Genomic DNA, 23,146 nt, shown 5'->3' with positions numbered 1-23,146 from the left:
GGAAGCACTGGAGACACAATGGCGACAACATCACAGTCCCTGCCCCCCGTGGAGCTTAGACTCTAGAGTAAACAAAGCAATAAAATGATTATGAGTTTAGTAGTAAACCAGGGATTAGGAAAATAAACTGAGTAGAGGGTTGAAATTGAAATGAAAGAGGAGGGCTGGTCTGGAGTGGGTGACAAGACAGGAAAATCTCTCTTGGGAGACACCTAGGCTAATCTGAGGGATGAGAATGGGGCTGGCTGTGTGTGTGGTGGGGGGATTCCAGGCCCCGAGGCAGGAAAAGAACTTTGACCCCCCAGGTGCCGGGCCAGTGGGGAGGACACAAGACAAAGCTGGGAAATGAGAAAAACAAAACAAAACAATGCTTGAGGCAGTATAGGCTCTGGTCTTGTTCTAAACACACACTCACACACACACACACAGCACACTCACACACACAGCACACTCACACACACACACCACACTCACACCACACTCACACACACACACCACACACACACACCCCACACTCACACACACACCCCACACTCACACACACACCACACACAACCACACTCACACACACCACACTCACACACACACCACACTCACACACACACCACACATACACACACCACTCACACACACACCACACACACACCACACTCACACACACACCACACCACACACACACCACACACACACCACACTCACACACACACCACACTCACACACACACCACTCACACACACACCACACTCACACACACTCACACACACACACCACACTCACACACACACCACACTTACACACACTCACACCACACTCACACACACACACACACACACCACACTCACACACGCATGCACATTGAAAGGCTTGTGGGGAAAGGGTTTATGGTCTGAATGATTATTCTTATTGCTTCACTGAGACTGAAATGGAGGAGCCTCGGCTGGAAGCAGGCAGACCAGAGTCCAGGTAAGAGAGGACGGTCGTTTAAAAGAAAATGGGGTGGTGGCAGTTGAGAGACATGGTGGTATTACAAGCAGAGGATCCCACTTTGGAGGAAGGATTTGTTGGACTTGATGGGAAATTGGATGTGAAAGGTAAGGAGGACTCAAGGACCGCAGTCTTCAGCAACTAAGGAGGTGGAGGGGATGAGGGCAGGACTGGGGCATAACGGGGTGAGAATCAAGAGTTCTCCTTGCGACAGGTTATGTTGGAAACTTCTGGGAGACCTCAAGTAAAAATGTCAAGTCCGTTTCTGGGAGTCAGAGCTCAAAGAGGAGGAATGGGCCAGTCAGCATCATGGACCTGCCACCACACGGCAGTGCCTACAGCAATGGAACCACGGAGAGGGGAGCTCAAGACCGGGTCCAGGGTCACGGACGTTCGAGCCAGTTTGGGGAGGAACCTGCAGGAAGAGAACCAGGAGAGCACCGTGTGGGGAAACCCGGAGAGGGAGCACATCAGGGCAGAGCCAGCTGAGTTTAAGCTGCAGACGGAGAGGGAGCGAGGCCAAGAAGTTGGGTTTGGCGAATTTCTTACGAGTGGGTGTGGTGGGGCCGAAGCCAGGCTCGGGGGGGAGGGTGAAGGGGGAATGGCAGGGGAGGAGGTAGAAGCCGCCACTGTCGCCTGCTCTTGGGAAGAGTGGGACCGTGAAAGCGGCAGGGCCGTGCAGCTGTGGCTGGAAGGGCATGGGTCTTGGAGAGGAATTTTTTTTAAAGACCAGAGCTCCAGCATGTTTGCATGCTGACCGGAAGGTCCTGGCAGGAAGATAGAGAGGGAAGACGCAAAGCAGAGAGGGGTTAACCCACCCTCAGGTGTGCCCGGCTTCCCCCCAACAGGGATGAGGGCGACCTTGCCCCTAGACCCAGACCCAGGCACTTGGCCCCTCCCCAGAGTGGGATGCAGGGGCAGTGCCCAAGGCCTGGGGTAAAGGAAGCTGGGAGGGGAGGGCCCGTCTTGCCCTGGAAATAGAAAACTGACCCTGGTAACTCAGTAACTCCTGGACAGGGGGCAAAGGCACTGGCAGACTCTGAAGGGGCAAAAATCATCGGTCCCACTTGGGCAGTGAGGCAAATCCACCGGGGGGCGGAGAGGCCCAGCCTGTGGTCGCTCAGCCCACAGCATCCCTCCTCGGCCCACAGGGCAAGCACTGTTCCTCTCAGTCTTACTCTGTGCCCCACAAAGCGCCCCCCCCAGCCCCGCCAGGAGCGATGGAGCCTGGTGGTAGGCAGAGCATCGTCAAGCCGAGGTCACGCACTCAGTGCCTAGGCCAGCCAGCTCGGTTCCCTCTGTCCCACAGCCACTCCCTGCTCCAGACCCCAGGCAAGCTCACCACGCAGACAGACGGACAGATGGACAGGGCAGAGCCCCACAGAGCCCCGGCCAGGCAGAGGAGCCTGAGTACAGGGCTCTGTTCAACCCCACGGGCCACTCCCTCTCCAGTCACCCCAGCTGCTCAAGGCCTAACTCAACATCCAGCCCCCAGGAGACAGGCCTCCGTCTTCTGAGGTCCCGAAGCTTGTGCCACGTACCTGCCCACACACACCCCCGCCCCCCAGCTAGATTACAGCTTCCTCAGGCAGCCTCACAGCATGTGTGAGTGGACTGAGGGGTGGGCTGCCTTGGGAGTGCAGAAGCTGCTGACAGGATCTGGGCCTTCTCCCTTTTAGCCTGAGCACCTCTGTCCTCTCTCACCTTGGGGCGAAGGCTGCCCAGGCTCACCTCGAAGATCACATCTCATGGGCCCACAATGGCAGGAGATGAGCGAGGCCCGAGGGGGAAGTTCTGCTCTGGGTTCAGCTCCCAGGTCTGCCCCTCCTCCGCGGCAGGCCTTGTCTGAGGAAAGCAGGGGTTTGAGCAAGAGAAGGTGCCAGGCTCCAGAGAAGGGGGTTGGGCCCCTCTCTGCTGGGGAGGAAAAGAAGGTGAGAATCACTGACCTGGGAAGTTTCCATGAACTCTGGCTATGGGGGAGAAGGGAGGGAGAGGGCAGCAGGAGCAGGGCCAAGCGCAGGGGGAGGGAAGCCACCTCACAAAGTGGTTTCCTTACCATAAACTTCTAATTGAATCCCATGGTAAACAGACACGCTGGACCTGCCCTGAGGAATGAGAATGGCTGGGCACCGCTTGCACCGAGGACATCAGAAGAGGTAGAGGTGTTTGGAGCAAGGAGAATCATGGGCTGGACCACTGGGGACGCCGATCCTGGGCGGGGGGGGGGCAGCTTGTCCAGGTGGGACACAAGGGCTGTGCCCACCCCCGCCCCCTCTGCCTCCCAGCACAGAAGTGTGGTCTGTTTATGGGTGCACAGCGAGTGTGAGTGAGAGGGAAGGGGTCGTGGGGGTTCCTTGGGAGGCCCGAGATCTGTACCAGCTGCTGACTCAACCATTCCCCCCCACCCCACAACACCTCTTTCCCAAGCTGATGGGAACAAAGCAGCCGCAAGTTTCCAGTTGTAAAAATCGGGGAGGAGCCATCAAGAACAAAGATCAAGGCTTTGGATTTTCCATGACACTTGGGCAGGGGCGGGGGCACCTGGCCTATCTGGCACAGTTCCCATGGCCCATGCCCTCTGGGAAGCAGGAAGCTGCCATGCGGGCATGGGGCAGTGCCGGCCTCACCATCCGTGTGGTGCCCTCTCCTGGGGTGGCCTTGGCAGGAGGCAAGCTGACCTTGCAGTTTGTCCGGAGCAGTGTCTTCTGAACCCTGGGCCTTTCCAGCCCCAATTCCTGCCAGCTCTCTGAGACCGGACAGCCTCAGAGGCCAGGAGCTCGCCCAGCAGCTGCTGAGCCTGCAGCACTAGGCAGAGGTCAAGGCTCAGGAGGGAGAAAGGGAAGGAGATGGAGACAGTGGACTTTGGGGTGGGTGAGGTTGATACTCCCCACCCCAGGAAGACTGGGGGAGCTGGGACCCAGGGGGGCCAATCCCGTTAGACACATGATGGTACATCTGTTTAGTGGAGTGCTCTTCAGCTGTTATAAAGAAGTGAAATAAATCCATACATACTGACAGGGAAGATAACCAAAGTACAGTCAGTGAAAAAAAGTTGAAAAACAATAGGTAGATTCTGATACTATTTTGTTGGAAATAATTATTAATTGACAACTATTAATTAATTAACAACAGTTGCCTTTAGATATGTAAATCTAAATAACTATTTGTGCTTAGAAAGAAGTACAGAAGAACACATGGCAAATGGTTAAAATAAATTATGTCTGGGATCATCTGGATTAGAATTAGAAAAAAGGAGACACTTTTGTATTTGAATTTTCTATAACTACAATGAATAATTTTTAATGAAAAGCAAAAAGCTGAGGGTGGGGGGAATGGTTCCAAGCAGTCCAAGTGTGCAGATAGAGCTGGGCGTACAGACATGCCAGGTGCACACATACTCACACGCATGTGCTCACAACAACCACACCTGGCCCACCAAGGAGGACACACCTGGTAAGTCTGGCAACAACTTGGGCACATACCTGGCTCAGGCATATCCTCGTGGTCCCAGGCCCTCTTGGCATGTGCCAGGCAGGGCCCTTTCTAGGCATCCATCCCATCCCAGATGGACTTCTAGCTCCTTCTAGCTAGAGGGTAGTTTCCCTAACTTCCAGCTACTCTCCCCTGGGCCTCCACCTTTTCTTGCCGGGGACCCATACAGCAGGGCCCTACAGATCCAGGAGGGGAGCATCTGGCTTGGCTTCGAAGAGGGCCTCCCCCTGCTCTGGGCATTGGGGTGCTGCTCTCCAACACCGGGGTTGTCACAGGGATTCTGATTTGACTAAGAAACCTCTCCAGGCATCAGCCAATCCAAATATACTCCTGGTTGTCCGCTTACTGGTTGGGTGGCCTTGGACTTGTTATCTAACCTTTCTGGGCCTCAGTTTTCTCATCTGTAAAGTGGGAATAATAAGGTTACTGTGAAACTCAAAGATGATACTATCTAAAAGGCTAAATGCTTTGGAAGACAAACAAGGAAATGATGATCACAAAAGTCAGGAGACAGTTCCCTCCGAGGCGGAGGGGTGGGGCTGATGAGGGAGGCACGCAGTTCTTCTGGGGTGCTGATAGTATTCTATCTCTTGACCTGGCCTGTGGAAACATGGGTCTGTGATTTAAATTACTTATTAAACTCTACATATATGTTCAGTAGAAGTGTATCACTTTTCTTAATAAGAAAAAAATGCTTTGCAAAGTTTCATGTTCAGTATAAACATAAAATTGTATTAGGAAGTACAAATTCCCATTCTCATACCCCTCTGGGACTCTAAATTTTGCTGTGGTCCAAGTTAGCCAGCAGTAAGGATCACCTAAGAAGTAACGATTTCAGTTATAAATTTAGACCTGCGTTGTCTTCCTTGCCGGGGGAGACCTAGGAGGGCAGATGTGCCTCAGGGGTGTACCTCATTATGAGGGAGGTCTTGAACACGGCTGTCAGTCCACTCACAGTCCTGAGCCGGCTCTTCCCCATGGTTCCTCACCCCTGCAGACTGCTGAGCACTGCGGGCACATCCTCCCACTCAGACTTCCTGGCCAGAGTAATCCTCACCCTGCAAGGAGCCAAGCGCTCTGAAACCCAGACAACCTCCTTTACACCGCCACCCACCACCCCTCATTCTTCAACAGCCTGGCCACTTCCTTGTCCTGCTCGGCTGGCACCCCACCTCGTGCCTGAAAAGGCAGCCCCCCAACCCCCGGCCTCTCCTACCCCTGCGACTGGCTCCCCGAGACTGCAAGGCACTCTTCCCCCCATAGCTCCTCAAGGCTCCACAGCCCAGTCTGCACAGGGGCATCACCCCCCTTACAGGCTCCAGTGGAGGGAGCCCTCCGGAGAACCTGGCGTGGAGGGGCAGGACCTCCCTGCCCGCCCAGGCCTGAGACCCCATGCTGGGTCCCCCCACCCCACCCGCACCCGATGGCACCAGACAGCCCTTAGGGCCGAGCCCACCCTGCCATCAGAGGCCACAGGAATTTCCATGTGGGTCTGGCCAGGGGCACTGCCGAGTGGCTGTCCATTCCCTACCCCCACATCTGACTTGCTCCCTGTCTCTTTCTGACTCGACTTCTGTTCGACTCTATGATTTACTTTCTCTCCGATCCCTGAATTTCTGTGGGTCTCTGTCTCAGCCATCCCCCACCCCGGCCAGCACAGGGGCAGCGTGAACCTCCCATCTGTGTGGGGGGCAGCCTGGGGCCCCTGCTTTTGGCCCTTGGCGTGGGCCTCTGCCAGCTGAGGAGGTCGCCCTGGCTGAGGCCCCACCCCCAGTGGGGAGGTGACTAAGGTGACAGTTTTGGAAAAGAGCCTGTGGGCCTCAGAGGCAGAGCAGAACTGAGAGGGAAGAGGCCGCTGATGAAGCTGGAGCTGTGGGAAGATGGCACTTCTCTTTGAAGTTCAGGAGCACAGGGTGTGGTTGGGGGGAATGAAAAGCAACTGGGGTGCGTGGGGACTCTGAGATACTGTGTAATAAAGGCTGAGAAGGAAGTCGAGCTCTGAAGTAAAGCAGGTCTTGGGCGAAATAAAGGTGGATTTCAGGGATAGGGTCTGATATTAAGTTCTTTTCAGTGTCTAACCTCAATCCTGCCTGCTGCAGAGCCAACTCTTTCCATCTGTTTAGCTCTTGCATCTTCAGAATTCATGTGCAACATAAAGTGAAAGCCAGTGCAAGAGGTGCTTGTGAGCAGCAGAGAGCCTCTCTCCTCAGCCTGGGAAGCCACCAGCGTGTCGCCTCCCACCCCCAATCACCTGAGAGCTCCCCAGTCCTTGGCACGACCCGGAGACCGAGCTGTTGGCAGTGGCAGCTTCAAGTCACTTAGACAATCTTCCTTTCACTAGTTTATTTATTATTCTTTTCCCACCTCTCCACCCCTTCCCCACCAGCTGCTTAAAATATTTTTTCAAACAGAAAAATCCAACCACAGCTGGAAACCAACCCTAAAGTTAGTGGAGAACGTGGGAGCTGCCAGGGAAAATTGCCGGAGTTGGGGCGGGGCTGTGAGAGGAAGGGCCCCAGCCACGGAGCCAGCCCCGCTCTGCAGGAGCCCTGGTGGTGGGGCTGCAGACCAGGCGAGAGGCCACTTGGGTCCCCTCATCCTCGTTCCACAAACAGTCTGCGAGGACCCGCCGGGGGTGGGGGGGAGGCACAAACTGGCTTAAGTAAAAGAGGAGGACCCTCCCCTCAAGGAGCTGTGGGCTTAAGGAGGAGGTAGGGCAGAGACGCGAACATACCAACGACAACGGCCTCCACTGAGAGAGGATTTCCTGCGCACAAGGTGCTGGTCTAAGGACTTCACATGCATCCACTCACTCAAAGCCCTATCAAGCCTGTAAGGAAGGTACTATTGTTATCCCCATCTTGTGGAGGAGCGAACTGAGGCACACGGAAGTTAAGAAACTCACACACCACCATACGACTGGTATAACAGTCGGGCTCTGTGCCCAGGGGGTCCCGAATCCAAGGTCTCAGCCCCTGGGCTATGCCGCCTCTCTAGGATCACGCAAGGGGCGAGGCAAAAACCCTCGGGGGAGAGAAGTATAAACCAATTAACGTGAGATCATCCCTGGCAGAGGGTCAGGACTGAAGTGCTTCATGGAGGAAGTAACACATGTGCTGCTTCTGGAAGGAGAGCGGGACTGAGGGCCTAAGCTCAGTGGCAGGGATATACCATAAGAGCAGAGAAAGCGGAGGCTCGAGCAGAGAAAGCGGAGGCTCGAGCAGAGGCAGAAACGGGACCCAAGAGACCCAGCTCCCGACGTATGGCGCCCATCACGCAAGAGGCTGACCTCACAGCAGCCCAGGGCTGAGAGAAGGATGCCAGGCCGCCACTGTGGACAGTGATCCGGATTCACGCTCCATCTCGCCAGCACCCTCGGCTGCTTCTCACCTCTGACACCTCCCTTACCTGCCCGGTTCCCTCACTCTTACTCTTTGTACTGTCCTCTACAAACCTGCCCATAAGGAGGGGTGAGAGACAAAACAAGAACACTCAAAAACTCTTTATAATACAAATGTTTGGTGCCATTTATGTTAGACAAAAATCACCAAGCTATCTTGGTTGAGACGGATGGCCCACTAGAGCGGACACACAGCCACGTGGCTCAAAGACCCCAAGAGATAGGGTAGTGGGTCAGTGGACTGGACCCTTCTCCCTGCCCTGCCGCTCCTTGTCTCTGTGACCTTTACCAGGTCACTTGGCATCTCTGGGCCTCAGTTCTCTCTCTGATTCTGTCTGGCGTGCTCCCTTTCAAATCCAAAAGCCCCATGAGCTCAGAGTCCCTGGGTCCTCTTCTCCACACCTAAAAAGGACTTGGAATGACGAGCTGGGGGGATGCTCAAAGCTAGTCCAAAGATGGCAACAATACTGCCAGGACACCGGTCTAGCTCCTCTCCCATATGCCTTCAACCGTAAGCTTCTGAGGGCCGGTTGATAGAGAATCACCATCATGACGATAGCTGTGACTTATTGAATGCTTGCTACCTGATCTATCAGGTCTGTCATGGAATAACTTTTTTTTTTTTTAAAGATTTTATTTATTTATTTGAGAGAGAGAGAATGAGAGAGAGAGAGCACGAGAGGGAAGAGGGTCAGAGGGAGAAGCAGACTCCCCGCCGAGCAGGAAGCCCGATGTGGGACTCGATCCCAGGACTCCAGGATCATGACCTGAGCCGAAGGCAGTCGCTTAACCAACTGAGCCACCCAGACGCCCTGTCATGGAATAACTTATTCCATCATTTTAATAATGCTTCACATGAGGAACCTGAGGTACAGAAGGGGTTAAGGTCAGTGCCCAAGGTCACACATTCCCCTGCAGCAGTATGGCTCCAGAAGCCACTGGAAGGAGGCAGGTGCAGGGCTTTCACAGGGGGAGCACCTGATGGGTGGGGACTACGTCCTGTTCATCGCTGTCTCCCAGGACCCCAGACCCCCTGAAAGATTGGGTTGGCCTTCACTGGCATGGGGTAGAGCAGGGAGACAGAGCTGTGAGTTCTAACGAGTTGCTAGTGTCCAGGAATTTGTGCAAACTAGCTGCCCCCATGCCCATGATGTGAGGGGCTCTGAGCCCATTCCCAGCTCTGAACCAGTTCGGCCCCAGCCATAGCCACCAGCTGCAAGCCCCTATCTGTCCCAAGGTGGGCCTTGCTGTCCCATCAGGCCAGCCAATCCCAGGCCTGCTGCTGCAGTAACCCAGCTTTGGGTGGGCTCCTTCCCTTAGAAGCTGGCCGCCTCCTGGACCCTTCTGTGGAGGGGAACAACGCCAAACCTCTGCAGGTTTTAAGGCTGAGCCTCAAGGGGAAGAGAGCTTCCAGGGTGGAGGCCTCAGGTGCTGGGCCTCCCGCGCCCCCTGGCGGAAGGAACAGAGCTGTGCCTGGGCCTGTACTGTCACCCAAGTCCCCCCTTCCCTCCCCTCTCCCGCCCTCTGTCCTCTCTCCTTCTGCCTCTAGTCATTCACCTCGACTGCACGTCCACTGGGTACCAAGCACATGCCATGAGATGGGGACACAAAATGTGTCCTGTGACTATGACACTGTCCCTGCCCTAAGGTGCCCCGCCCCCCACTCATTCACTCATCTCACTCAACAAAATATTTAGGCAGCTCCTACTCTCTGCCAGGCTTTCTTCTAGGCTTCAGGGACACCAACCCTGCCCTTGGGGAGTGTACAGTCTAACAGGACACCCACCCTGGTTCACAGGCAGTTATCATAAAGCAGGGAGAGCACAGGTGCTGGAGGCGAGTCCAATGGACGGATGGGACAGCAGCAGCACTGACGCTGAGCAGGGTGCGTACGGGGACAGCAGGAGATCGGTTTGCAGGGAAGATTGCAGAGTGGCATCGGGGCTAGGCTTGGATGGCAGGAAATGGGGTGTGGAGTGGGGTGGGGCAGGGAGAAAAGAATGTCCTACACAGAGAGGACAGAATGAGCAAGCACATACAGTGCCGGCATGTTCAGGGAGCTGCAAATAGTCTTCTGTGGTTAGAGTGTGTGGTTAGTGGGAAGAGAGCAGCAGGAGAGTGGAGAGGGCCTTGTGAGCTCTGGAAGGGGTTTGGGTCTTTTTCTGAAGCCTGTGAGGAGCCTCTGAAGGTTTTAAGAAACAGGACAACTGGGTGGCTCAGCCGGTTGGGCATCTGCCTTCGGCTCAGGTCATGATCCCGGTATCCTAGGATTGAGCCCCGCATCGAGCTTCCTGCTTGGCAGGGAGCCTGCTTCTTCCTCTACCCCCTCCCACCACCCGGCCACTTGTGCTGGCTCTCTCTCACTCACTCTCTTGCAAAAATAAATAAATAAAATCTTAAAAAAAAAAAGAAACAGAATGACATGACTCCATTGGCATTTCATTAAAGGACCACAAGACTAGACCACTCCCTCAATGGAGTGTGGGGGAAGAGCCAGAAGGGCAGGTGGCCAGACATGGTGTGGTGTTCGTATTCCAGCTGGGTGACATTGGGCAAGTCATTTCACTTCTCCGAGCCACATATGCCCCATCCATCAAATGGGGGTGTTGATACCCAGCCCGCAGAGTTGTTGAGAGAACCAACCGTGAAGATAGTGCCTACCACAGTGCCTGACACATAACAGATACTCAGGAAATTACTTTTTTTTTAAGCCAGGAAACCTACTAAGAAGGCCATTGCATTGCCTCAGCAAAAGATGGACATGGCCTGACTGTAGATGGAGAGGAGAAGATACCAAGAGCAATTTCAGACGGTTGACTTTTGGGATGGGGTTGAGTATGCATTTTGTTTTTTCTCAAATCCTTTTGGAGCTCACCTCGGCCATCTGTCCTCAGGCTCTGCCCTGTGGCTCCCTCACTCCTCGCCCATGGGTTTCACTGCCTGCTTTGCACAGGGCGTCCACTCATTCACTGCTCGTCCCGCTTCCATTCGTCTGGTGGGTCTCAGATAGAGGCTACTGGGGGCAGAGGCTCAATGCCCAGCACAGCAGCATACGCAGATAAGAGTTTACCGGCAGTTTCTGACAACAATCAGGTGTGGATCTGTTTGGCTGCCAGGGTTGCCCCTGAGGCTGGCACAGGCCGGGGGATAAAGGCAGTGCTGGGGGAGGTTGACCAGGAAGACTGGCTGACTCCTGCTCGGGTTTCGTCAAACACTTGCTGAGGAGTTAAAATCCAGCAAGCCCACCCTCAGCTTCCCCAGTTCTCTGGCCTCGGCAACTTCCTCCCACATCTGGCCTGAGGCCGCCAGCTCCCAACACAGTTCCCATTCAGGAGGTCCAGAACTTCCAGGCGGGGGTGCCAAGGGGTGGCAGGTCCTGGAGCGGTGGAGGCCATGCATGTATGTCACGGGCTTACAGCACACACAGGCGTGACTCAGCGCGTGTTCCTCAGAGGTTGTCAGCGGTGGAGGGGCTTTTGGCATTTCCTAAGGCCCAAGGCCCCCACAGCCCTCACACGGACCCTGGGGACAGTTGTTACCAGTGTCCGAGGGCCAGGTATTTGTCTCCTCAATCTGCAAGTCCCCCTACCAGAGAATCTGGTTCTGGTGTTTGTTTTAGGATGTTAGCTTGTGTTTCGGTCTTCCTTGTACGACAGTCCCGCCTTCCAAAGAGATAACGGTCCTTTGGGTTTCTTTGATTTCTGGGGTGGAAATAGTTGCTAAAAGATTGCTTTAAGCAAATCCCCTCAGCTGTCTTTATTCAATGGCTCAGCTCTCTGGAGAGATGACACCGGGTGTTCCTGAAGTGCCATTGAGGGGAAAAGGGAGACCGTGGGGAGGGCAGGGAGAGACATGGCCTGCGCCAGGCAAGGGAGGGAGCTCCGGCCGGCCAGCCTGCTGGACGGTCTGTGAGGATTTAAGACCTTGGCCCTGGCATCGCCGTAGGGAACGGCTGCACTGTGCCCTGGGCCTGCCGGTCCCTGGGCACCAGCTCCGCCAGCCCAGGCAAAGATGCCCGCGCCCCAGGAAAGCAGTCACATCCCCCAAACCAGAGGCCCATGGCACACTGTACGAGGACAGGGGGAGAGAGCGTGACACGGTGCTGGCCTGCTTCCGGGGTTCAACGAAGCAAGTGCCGACTCTTTCATGTACCGGGCGTCACTTAACTTCAAGCAAATTCTCCCGAGTGTGAATAAAGGGAGCAGAATGAAGACCTTGAAGAGCGCTCCCAGCTCTACACCCTCAGCCTCCATGCCAGCGCGGAGGGAGGTTACCGGAGTCCTACACGCTCCCCTGCACGGTCCTGGCCGTGGGTGTGAGGGGAGGGTACGGAGCTGAGCAGAGCCGGTCCCCCACCTCCCCCTCTCCCTCAGGGCCTTTCAGGAGAGCAGCCCCTGGGCCTCTACTGCCCTCAGCCTGGGAGGCCAGGGCTACCTAGAGCACACGGAGACCCTGGGAGTGCAGGGATCCCCAGGTGGCCCCACTCTGCCCTGGCCCACCCGGAGAGCCCCAGTGAGCTCATGTCTGCAGTGACCTCACTGCTCATAACCAGGACGGTGAGACAAACCTGGAAGCCAGGCAAAGGTGAGAAGTGATGGGTGGCTCCTCAGGAATGTGCTGCCCAATTAAAACTGCCTCCCGGATGGCACGGGCGGTTGCTGGGACTACTCCCCCAGGCAGTGCTGGCCAGCCTTCAGGCTGAGCCATTCCGCAAGCATTTATCGAGAGCCTACTGTGCAGGTGTCGAGCTGGGATCTGGGGAGATGAGGAGATAGAAGAGCCACACTGGAGAGCGTAGTCTATCTGTCCCAGACACACTGTCAGAAGCAGATTGTCAGAAAGCCTCAGGGGTTCTGCTGGCTAAGTCCCCAGCCCCCTTTATAGCCCCTACCAACCCGAAGTCCTTTCTATCCTCACCACAGGCCCAAGTGCTTAGCCTGTTCCCTATACTTTTTGAAGCATCCACAGCCCTCCATCTTGCTCTGGTCTCCCCCTCCTCTTAAGCTGGTATAAATCAGGCTGCCTCTTCACCCTTCCTGCTCCTGGGACAGCCTGGACCCTCTGTAATGTCCATCTGTAGTGTGGACATCAGTCCTTGGCAGCGTTCCAACAGAGGCCACAAGGTGAGGCAACACCCACATGACGAGGGGATGGGCTCATTCCCCAGATTCCCCATGTGAATTCCCTGTCAGAAGTCGGTCCTCAGACAAGAAAGCTGAACTTGGAAGAAAGGCCTCACACAGGAAAGAGGCCTCCCTCCTACTAAGAGCAGATGTTAGGGGCGCCTGGGTGGCTCAGTCGTTACGCATCCGCCTTCGGCTCAGGTCATGATCCTAAGGTCCTGGGATCGAGCCCCGCATTGGGCTCTCTTCTCAGAGCCCGCTTCTCCCTCTCCCACTCCCCCTGCTTGTGTTCCCTCTCTCGCTGTGTCTCTCTCTGTCAAATAAATAAATAAAATCTTATAAAAAAAAGAGATGTTAGAAGAGGATAGAAACCTAAGCGTGGCCTATGTAGTGTGTGATTAAAGTCGTCATGCTGCTTGTGTTAAAACCCAGGCTTTACCCTTAATTAGGTCTGTGTCTGTATCTTTTAGGATGGCATCCTACAGTGAAAGACACGCCAAAAAACACAATTTTGATGGGGAGTGGTTATTTTTCTCATGTAATATGAAGTCATAAGATAGGTAGTCCAGGGCCTGAATGTGGCTCCAAATGCTATGGGGACTGAGGCTCCTTGTATGCTTCTACCCAGCCTCCCGTAGCATGCACTTCTTGCCTCATGGTCACAAGATGGCTGCCCTGTCTCCAACATCAAGTCCAAGTTACAAACAGGAAGAGGAAGGTGAAAGGACCAGTTGAGTTTCCGTCCCTTTTAAGGAGCTTTCCAGGAAGCACCACACAACCTCTGCTTATATCTCATTGCTCAAACTGTGTCACATGGCAAGGAAGGCTGGGAGATGTATCCTTAATTGAGAATATTGTTTTCCCAAACACAATCAGATTTGTATAAAGAATATAAATTGGTATAGAGCTTGCAAAGAGAGAGGTGAAGACCAGATTCCAGGAAGGAGAAGGCATGGCCTGGAGGTAGAAAAAGAGCAACAATGGCTCCTTGTTGCTTCTGATAAAGTTCTTTGCTTGACCAAACTTTAGTCAGGCTCCTAAAACTTCTCATAGTCCCATCAGTGTGCTTATTGTAAAATCCAGTTTTAGCAAGAAAACTCCCAACCCTGGATACCTGATCTTTCTCCACCATCCCCTAGGAGATGTCTGATCACCCTGTCCTGTCTTCAGCAAGAATCCTGTTAGGTCAGTTTAGCCAGAATTCTCCTTACCCCTGATGTTTCCTCTTAGTAGTTTTCCATCCACTGACCCCCACCCTGCTCCTTGGCTCTAAATTCCTACTTGCCCATGTTGTATTCAGAGCTGTGCCCAATCTCTCTATCCCACAGCAAGTCCCCGTTGCAGCTGTCCCTACACCCATTGCCATGGCCCCCTTTAGTAAAGTCTGCCTCACGGTCTTTAACAAGTGTCATTCGATATTTCTGTTTTAGCCCTTCTTACTCTAAAAGGCTCAGTGGACCGACTGTGACCAGGAGTTGGGCAGGTGGCTAGACAACAGAAGGAGCACCCAGCCTTCCCCACAGAATGAGGAGAGAGATACGGAGGTGGTAGACCTCGGAAGTCGCCAGCTTCGCTCCCATTGCCACCCAGTTCAGGATCTCTCCTCTCCCCAGCATCATCTTAAGCAATGTCACCTGCTAAATGTCTGCCCTCTGCTGCAGGCTAAGCTCAAGCGGGTAGTCCGTACAAAGAAACCCACCCTTAAAAAAGTGTTCTCCAACCCCTTCTGTGCATGCCTTTGTGTGTGTGTGGACGACTCGCGAAGGGGAGGACTAAAAACAGCAGGGGGGCAGGTTCCGTGTGTTCTGTACCCTTGTACCCTCAGCGTCCACACCGCCCCTGTGCTCCAACAGTAGTTAAGAATGGCTTTGGCCGCTGCCAGCTCCTTCCTCGTCCCCAGGCAGCGACAACGCGGCTCCGGAAACTTGACTCGGGCCCCTCCCGGCGTTTCTGAGGAACTGAGGAGTGTCACCCTCTGCCCAAGTCCGCCTCCCCCAAACCACTCCGGGCGCCGCTTTCCACCGCCCTCTGCCGGGGCCGCAGCTGGGTTGAGAAGAGCGCACGCGCGAGCGCACGCCGGCGTCCCCCTCCTCCCCACCCCCCCCTTCCCCGCGGCGCTTGCCCTTCGGCGCGTGCGCAGCGAGTCCCGGCAGCTGCGAGGACTGAAGAGGCAGGTAAGCCTGAGGGAGCGAGCGGGCAGGTGGCGGCGGCTGCGGCCGGGAGAGGAGCTGCCAGGAGTTGGCGCCCTGCAGGTCCGGGGACGTCGGCGTTCCGCTCACGCCTGGGCGACTCTGGTGGGCTCAGAGTGTCACTCTGCCAGGGGGCGTGACCTGAGCCCGCCTCCCGGGGCCGGGAGAGGAGGGGGATGGGGAGCTCGAAGGCCTGTTATTGATTTGGTGACTGTTGTTTGTCCGGGAAGGTTTTCACGAGGAGAGCCCAGAGTTTGCAGATAGAGGACAGGAAGGGGCGAGGCTGGGGCCAGGTGGGAGCTGGGGTCCGTCGAGTCCGCAGGCCGTGAGGAGCTGGGCAGGTTGGCGGAGGGGGCTGTTCCTCTGGCTTTATGTAGCGGGTGGGAGGGAGGTGGGGAACGTTGCTACAAAATGATGATCCTGGTGGAAATTGTGCAGCTGTTTGAAATCACGGGACGGCAGTTGGGTCATTTTTGTGTTTTCACTTTTCTCATAGATGCAGTTTCTTCTCTCCTGGTTTGGTGTGGCCACTAACCTGCATTCACTTGCCTCTGTACCTCCTAGGACATGACACAAGTGGCACATCCCGGCCATGGGGTCCCAGCATTCCACCTCTGCTCGCCGCTCTTACTGCAGGCGAAAGAAAGAGGACGGGGAGGATTTGCTGTCCGACAGGGAGCAGGAAGAAGCCATTGCTCAGTTCCCCTATGTGGAGTTCACTGGTCGAGATAGCATCACCTGTCTCACATGCCAGGGGACAGGCTACATTCCAACAGGTGAGAATCTTTGGTAATCATGGGAAGAATTCCCAAGGTGCCCACAGGGCTTCTCCGGCCTCCCAGACAGAGCTTTTCTTCTAGGCAGTGGTGCCGTAGTCAGAGACAGTGCCCTGAACAGGAGCCAGTTGAGCTGACTTGATAAATTTGGGTAGGTTCCACAACTTCTGCTGGTCTCCTTATATCTGAAAGCCTTTCTTCACTTCCACTCTTTTGTTCTTTGTTTCCTTGCTTTGGAACATTCAGTTTGCTCTGCGCTGTGGGGTTTGTTGACAGGCACATCTTTTTATTGCTCTCACTCATAAGACCTGGCACTGCTTTGCAGGGGAACCATCTTGGAAGCTTCTTTTCAGGGAAGCAGGTAGTAAATCATTAACAGCCTAAGGTCTGGAAAATATTTCAAGTGGGGAGAGAAAAACATGCTCAGGAGTGGAGCCGTGATTAAGGACAGGATCATCTGTCACTAAGTTGGCCCTCAGAAAGTCTTAACAGTTCAGATGGAGAGTCACAGACGTTTACAGCTGGTAAGAACCCTAGAAACCATCTACTCCCAAGCCTTCATATGACACATGAGGAGACAGTGGCCTAGAGAGGTAATGATTACTTCCCTCAGGCCATTCGGCAGCGCCAGGCCATGTGGTAATACTAGAACAGGATCCTAGATTTCTCAGCCTCCATGTCACTGTCCTGGTAGGACTGATAGGATGTTTTGTAATTTGTGGCACACTCTATAGATGTACTTGTTTCTTGTTCTTTAGGCCCAAAACGTGAAACCTGTATTATAGAAATGTCTGATTCCAGACAAGCATGTGTTGCGGCAGGTTGAAGTGCGATGTAAAGGAGAGTGCCACCAGCGCATGGGATTTGTTTTTTTTACCAAAATAATTGTTCGGTTCTTTCCTAGAACAAGTAAATGAGTTGGTGGCTTTGATCCCACACAGTGATCAGAGATTGCGCCCTCAGAGAACGTGAGTTTCGTGCCTCTCTCCTATCAATGCCTACTTCTGTCCTTCTACCCCAGTCCCATATATTTATGAGCACCAGCTAACTTTTCAAAAACTTTTACCTGTTCTTGTGAATGCCCCATTTCCTTTAATACTATGTGCTCAAGCAAGATATCTCTTCCCTATCCTAATCCGGGGGAGAAACTGCTAGAAACATTCTAAGGGCCAAGTGAAAGAGTTGACTTGGAAGGCGTTGGAGAACAGGGTTATTGTTCGTGGGAGGTGAGGGAATATTTCTGTCTTCAGAGCTCCTCTCTTCAGCTTCTCTTCCCAGATGACAGCATTCAAGGGGGCTTTAAAGACTTCTCCCACTCCACTCAGTCTTGCCTGGTTTGTGGTTCCTGGCTTTTTGTACTTTCCCTTTCCCCTCATTCCCGGTTTTGCTTTTAATCTTGAGTAGCTGGACCTTGATATCTGACTGCCTGGCCAATCATGTGCTGTGTCATTTGCAGCAAGCAGTACGTCCTCCTGTCTGTCCTGCTCTGTCTCCTGGCATCTGGCTTGGTGGTTTTCTTCCTGTTTCCACATTCAGTCCTTGTAGATGATGACGGCATCAAAGTGGTGAAAGTCACATTTAATAAGCAAGACTCCCTTGTCATCCTTGCCATCACGGTAAGACATAGGGCCTTGTTCCCAGATCGTGCAGCTGCAGGTCTTGGACCCAGGATACTCATCCTTGTTTCCTCACTTGCCCTCATGCAGGCCACCCTGAAAATCAGGAACTCCAACTTCTACTCGGTGGCAGTGACCAGCCTGTCCAGCCAGGTTCAGTACATGAACACAGTGGTTGGCACATATGTGACTGCTAACGTCTCCCTCATTCCACCTCGGAGCGAGCAACTGGTATGCTGTTCTCTTAGGGTCCTTGCTTCTCAGGCTTCAGGGAGGAGGAGTAAGGGCTGTGGGATGCTGTAGCCTCATGACTTTGCTTCCCCTCTCATTCCCACTGGTAGGAACTGGTTGGTGAGGAAGATCTGACATGCCCTGTAATAATGAGAAATTAGGGGGGGAAATCAGCATTTAAGTATTAGGGGAACAAAAGAATTTGTAAGAGCAAGCAATTCGCTACAAATCAAGAAGAGGAGGTATTACAGTCTGAGGTCCATTGGCCTCCCAGAAGGGAGGAGGTTGCAGGCATTGTTAGAGGGACATGGTGTGTGTCAGGGACAGTCTTGGGGAAGTACTTTGTATGTGACGGAAGAAGGCTCCCAGGTCTATGGAGTGCCGATAAGAGTACTGTTCTGTGTCAAGCCTGCCTGGCCACAGACTGACTCTGGTGTCTTACTTTCAGGTGAATTTCACTGTGAAGGCCGACATGGGAGGACCGTTTTCCTATGTGTAGTAAGGACCGTGTTCTCTATGTGTGCTCTCTGCTGGGTGAAAGGGATTCGGAGTGTACTCAGCTGATGGGGGCCGGTCCCACCTTAAGTCCCAGCCTTTGGCCTGTAGGTTCCCTAAGCTTTGGATATCTTGAGGTTTATTTGGAGCATATGTTGTTGGATATGCTGACTTGCTGGAATTTCTAAAAGAACATTAAGCCACTTAGAAACATTTCCAAGCTCCAGCATTTATATGGTGGGTTTGAAAAAACAAAAAGGATCATGATGTGGGGGGGTGCATGGACACCGTGGGGGGGACCCTGTGGGGGGACACTCAGAGCTAGTGAGCCTTGGCAGCACTTAGGTGGGGAAGGGAGGGAAGGAGCCCCAAGCAGGGCCCCACGCAGGACTGACCATGTAACTCAGCACTCTTCTGATGATTCTCTTTTTTTTTTCTTTTTTTTTTTAAACCAAACTGACTGTCTCCATATTTGCTGTTTGGAAGCTTCTTCTGTACATTGCCCAATATTCTGGTGCACAACATAGTGATCTTCATGCGGTATGTGGCTCTTCTTCCTGTCCTCATGGCCTTTGTGTTTGCTCCTGGACCATCAAACTGTGTGACCTCGCCACCTGTGCTCGGGAGGTGCCGTGTAACTCGCCAGGCAGAGGCACCTAACCAAAGAGAGGACACCCCATGCCTTACAGATACAGTAGACCCTCGGGTGTCCTCTAGATGCAGGGTCCCAATCACAAATCTCCAGATTCACGGTCAGCAGCTAGACCGTTCTCTCCATGAAGTCGCGTCTAGTTTTGTGATCCCTTTAGAATCCTAACGAGACTAGTAAAGAACAGAAAAGCTTCTCAAGGTGTAAGTACTGAGCATTTGGCCAGCTTACTTTCTGTCCACACAAGTGACCCTGTGTCACGGATCTTCAGGGTTCGGCCTAGAACCATGACTGTTAAATCTACCCATGAGAAGCACCTGCTGCGGGCATTTGAAACATGAGGGTCTAGAGTAGGGTTTCTCAGCCTCAGCAAAGGATTCACAACCATTTGTTGTGAGGAACTGTCCTGTGTATTGCAGGATGTTTAACAGCATCCCGGGCCTCTATCTGCTAAGTGCCAGTAACAGTCACCACTTCTCCCCGCCCTCAGTTGTAACACCCTAGAATGTTTCCAGAGAATGCCAGAAGTTTCCTGTGGGGTAAAATTGTCCTGGGTTGAGAGTCACTTCTTGAGAAGGTCACCTCATGGCATAGCATTTCTGTGAAGGTACAGAGATTCTCTGACCTCCTGGTTATGTAACCATGAAGATACACATCTGGGACCCATGGATACTGTTGCCTGAGCTTGCAAGAAGTTATTTAGGCAATTGTTCTTACTTGATCTCAAAAACAGAATTTATTCTTCTTGGTTTTTTTTTCTCCCCCCTAGAACTTCAGTGAAGATTTCGTACATTGGCCACATGACCCAGAGCTCCTTGGAGACCCATCACTATGTGGATTGTGGAGCAAATTCCACAGCTGTTTAGAAACTGCTCTTGGTTCCTCCATAGCAGCACCTGCCAGAAGAGACACAGCATCTGTTCCCAGGGCCCGAGTTTCATACTTATCCCTGGTGGTAGAAGTAGAAGAGAAATTGGTTCTCTTAGTCCCCAGCAAACATCCTCCTGCCACTTGAGGGGGGAGAACTCCTCTCTGTGGCACCACCCATGTTTCTCAGAACCAGCAGAATCACTGCCCAGTGCCTAGCCTGTGCCCAGCAAATAGCAGGCACTTAGACCAAGTTTGGAGAATTGAATTCTGATCTTTTCAGCTCTTCTTGGGGCATTGCGCCCTGAAATCCTGCCGTGGTTCTAGGTTCGCAGACCATGAGAGACGTGGAGGTTGGCCTGTGAGGGCAGCCGCGGACTGGCCCCACTCCTCTGCACAGAAGAGGCAGCAGGGCAGGAATGTTGGAATACCTAAGAAAGCACAGACCCTTTAATATGGGAAATTTTTTCACCTGCTCTCAAATGCCTAGGAACTTTAAAAAAAAAAAACTTTTTCCTGTAGAAAGTTACAATTGTTTTTACCAAGAGTCTATGTGAGGCTTGATTTACCCCTCATCCATTGGCTGGAACATGGATTAGGGATTTGGTAGAAAAATAAACCCTGCTTTTGATTCATCTGCATCTCCTCTGATTGCCTGGATGTCTTAGGAGCCACCTCTGGGGGACTGTAGACTAGTTGCCTGCTAAGTGGGTCAGCACAGGAGGGGAGGGAAGGAGAGGAGCCCTGACTGCAATGTCCCCGGGAGCGCCCCTCACAGAAAGCAGCCTCCCGCCACAGCAGCCTTGCTTCTCTCCATCTGGCCGGGGTGGTGACAGGCTGCGCCCCTGCCCCCTCCCCTTCCGGGACAGAGTGCTGGGCTCCCCCCGGGAGGTAGCTAGCAGTAGGGCAGATGCCTGATGAGTGAGACGCTGCTTTCCTACCGAGGAACAGCCTCCCCCACCCATTGGCTGTAGCGCTGAGAGGACCTAGTTTGAGGCTGAAAGCTTGAAGTGTGGCCACCCTCTTGGCACCCCAGGAGTGGGTTGCAGCCCCATGACAGCAGTGAATCCCGCTGAGTAGTTAGGTTTCTGAACTTGGCTGAGGTGATCTCCCTAACAGAGCAATAGATGGTGGCAGGGAGTCTCTATTAGTTTTTGTCCCCATTCCTGTCACTTGCTGCTCACGATTTGCTTAATGATTTTTGCAATCTGAACCTTCAGACAACCATTAAATTTCATGACTGTTTGGCTGATGTTGACCATGACTGAGTCACCCAAAGCTGAGGGTTGAAAGCCGCGGTTCCGCATTCCACCGAATCCTTCAGTGGTGTGTATGTCTGTACGCAATAGTGATGCACACGTTGGGTGCAATGGTGCGGGAGCACGTCACCATTTGTGAGAACATTGTCCCAAACAGAGCGTGCCCTGAATGCATGAAGATGGTCACAGTTAGATGTCTTCTCTTTTGTCTTCCCATTTCCCAAATAGCCTCTAGCATATTTTCCGTATAATTTTGAAAAGGTTACTCAGTTTTGAGTCACATTTTATGGCCGTGTGCCTCAGTAGCATTTCTACTACATAGTACCTTAGAATTCAGCTACGATGTTCAAATGAGAGCACTTAAAATTTTTAAACTCATCTGACTGCGTAATGCTATGTGCATTCTCATGCCTGTTTATATCCCTGGCATCCCAAAAGACACTTTGGGAAGTTCTGCATAGTTTTATTATGCTATCTGCCAATTACTGAATAAATGCATGTAATTTGCTGTCAGCAACACCAAAATAGAAGGGCAAGCGGTTGGCTTGGACATCACTGTTGTCACTGTTGTTTTCCTAGTGCCCTGGGATTTGGAGAGAATACCTTTCCTAGAGATGAGGCTTTACCGGAGATCTCTGTAGTTTCTGGCTTGGCCTGTACTCTGATCTTTCTTGCTCTCAAACAACTTCTCTGTCACCTGGTGGAAATCTCCATTTGTTCACTTACTCAAGCCAGAAAAAATGTTTATTGAGCACCTGCTGTACGCCAAGGATGGCATTTTGTCTGATGCATTTTTGTCAAGAATCGTAGCTAGAAGTTTATCTATCACAAGCTTTTGATATTTGCCAGGCCCCATAGAGGCCACAGTTTGCCTCCACAGTCTATTCTGCAACCCCAGTTTCCCCAGAGCAGGTTCCCTGAGATCCCTGGATCAGCTGTTCTAGGAACTCTAGCCTCAGGTGTGAACCAAATTATTTTGAAAGTTTTGCCTATTCGGTGGCACCCTGGCTGGCTTAGTTGGTAGAGCATGCGACTCTTGATCTCGGGAGTCGTGAGTTCAAGCCTCACATTGGGTGTAGAGCCTACATTAAAAAAATAAATAAATAATGAAAATTAAAAACGGAGCCTATTTGTAAAAGCTCTACATGAATCTAAAGCATCCCAGATACTTCTTCTGGGCAAAGTAATTCTTATTCTTTGCCTTTATAAGTAAGATTCTTTGGTTTTAATTTCAGTATAGTTAACATACAGTGTTATAGGGGCGCCTGGGTGGCTCAGTCGTTAAGCGTCTGCCTTCGGCTCGGATCCTGATCCCAGGGTCCTGGGATCGAGCCCCGCATCGGGCTCCCTGCTCTGCGGGAAGCCTGCTTCTCCCTTTCCCACTCCCCCTGCTTGGGTTCCCTCTCTCACTGTCTCTCTCTGTCACATAAATAAAATCTTAAAAAAAAAATACAGTGCTATATTAGTTGTAGGTGTATGTTAGTAGTGAGTCAATGCTTCTATACATTACTGAGTGCTTATCCTAAGTGTGCTCTTCACCTGCTTCACCTGTTTCCCCCATCCCTGCTTCCCTCTCCCCTCTGGCAACCATCAGTTTGTTCTCTGTAGTTCTCTGTTTCTTGCTTTCTCTCTTTTCCTTTGCTTGTTTGTTTTATTTCTTCGATTCCACATATGAGTGAAATCATACGGCATTTGTCTTTCTCTGATTGACTTATTTCACTTCACATTATCCTAGTTACATCCAAATTATTGCAAATGGTAAGATTTCATTCTTTCTATGGCTGAATAATATTCCATTGTGTATATAGACCGCATGTTCTTTATCCATTCATCAGTCAGTAGACACTTGGGCTGCTTCCGTAATTTGGCTTTTGTAAATAATGCTGCAATAAATGTGAGGGTGCATGTATCCCTTCGAATTAGTGTTTTTGTATTTTGGGGGTAAGTACCCATTCATGTGGTAACTGGATCATATCGTAATTCTATTTTTAATTTTTGAGGAACCCCCATACTGTCTTTCACCATGGCTGCCAGTTTGCATTCCCACCAACAGTGCAAGAGGGTT

At 52.5% G+C, this 23,146-nt stretch overlaps 1 protein-coding gene across 6 annotated transcripts; it reads left to right on the top strand.

Annotated features, from left to right (window-relative positions):
- The first annotated feature begins 15,089 nt into the window (after positions 1-15,089).
- TMEM106C (transmembrane protein 106C) lies at positions 15,090-20,457 on the top strand. 6 transcript variants are annotated; one of them, XM_027595577.1, is made up of 8 exons: positions 15,090-15,173; positions 15,753-15,964; positions 16,869-16,932; positions 17,421-17,580; positions 17,671-17,811; positions 18,260-18,309; positions 18,793-18,846; positions 19,725-20,457. In XM_027595577.1, exons 2-8 carry the CDS (start codon positions 15,781-15,783, stop codon positions 19,819-19,821), a joined length of 750 nt encoding a protein of 249 aa, XP_027451378.1. In that variant the 5' UTR covers positions 15,090-15,173; positions 15,753-15,780; the 3' UTR covers positions 19,822-20,457. The 6 variants fall into 6 exon arrangements, with proteins under 6 accessions (XP_027451378.1, XP_027451380.1, XP_027451376.1 ...); XM_027595579.1 differs by having other exon boundaries at positions 15,127-15,173; positions 15,685-15,964; XM_027595575.1 differs by having other exon boundaries at positions 15,135-15,251.
- The last annotated feature ends 2,689 nt before the right edge of the window (positions 20,458-23,146 follow it).

This window comes from Zalophus californianus, chromosome 9, assembly GCF_009762305.2.
Source record: "Zalophus californianus isolate mZalCal1 chromosome 9, mZalCal1.pri.v2, whole genome shotgun sequence".
NCBI classification, from domain to species: Eukaryota; Metazoa; Chordata; class Mammalia; order Carnivora; family Otariidae; genus Zalophus; species Zalophus californianus.
The sequence above is the reverse complement of the archived record's forward strand: the minus strand, read 5'-3'. Positions and strand labels throughout refer to the sequence as shown.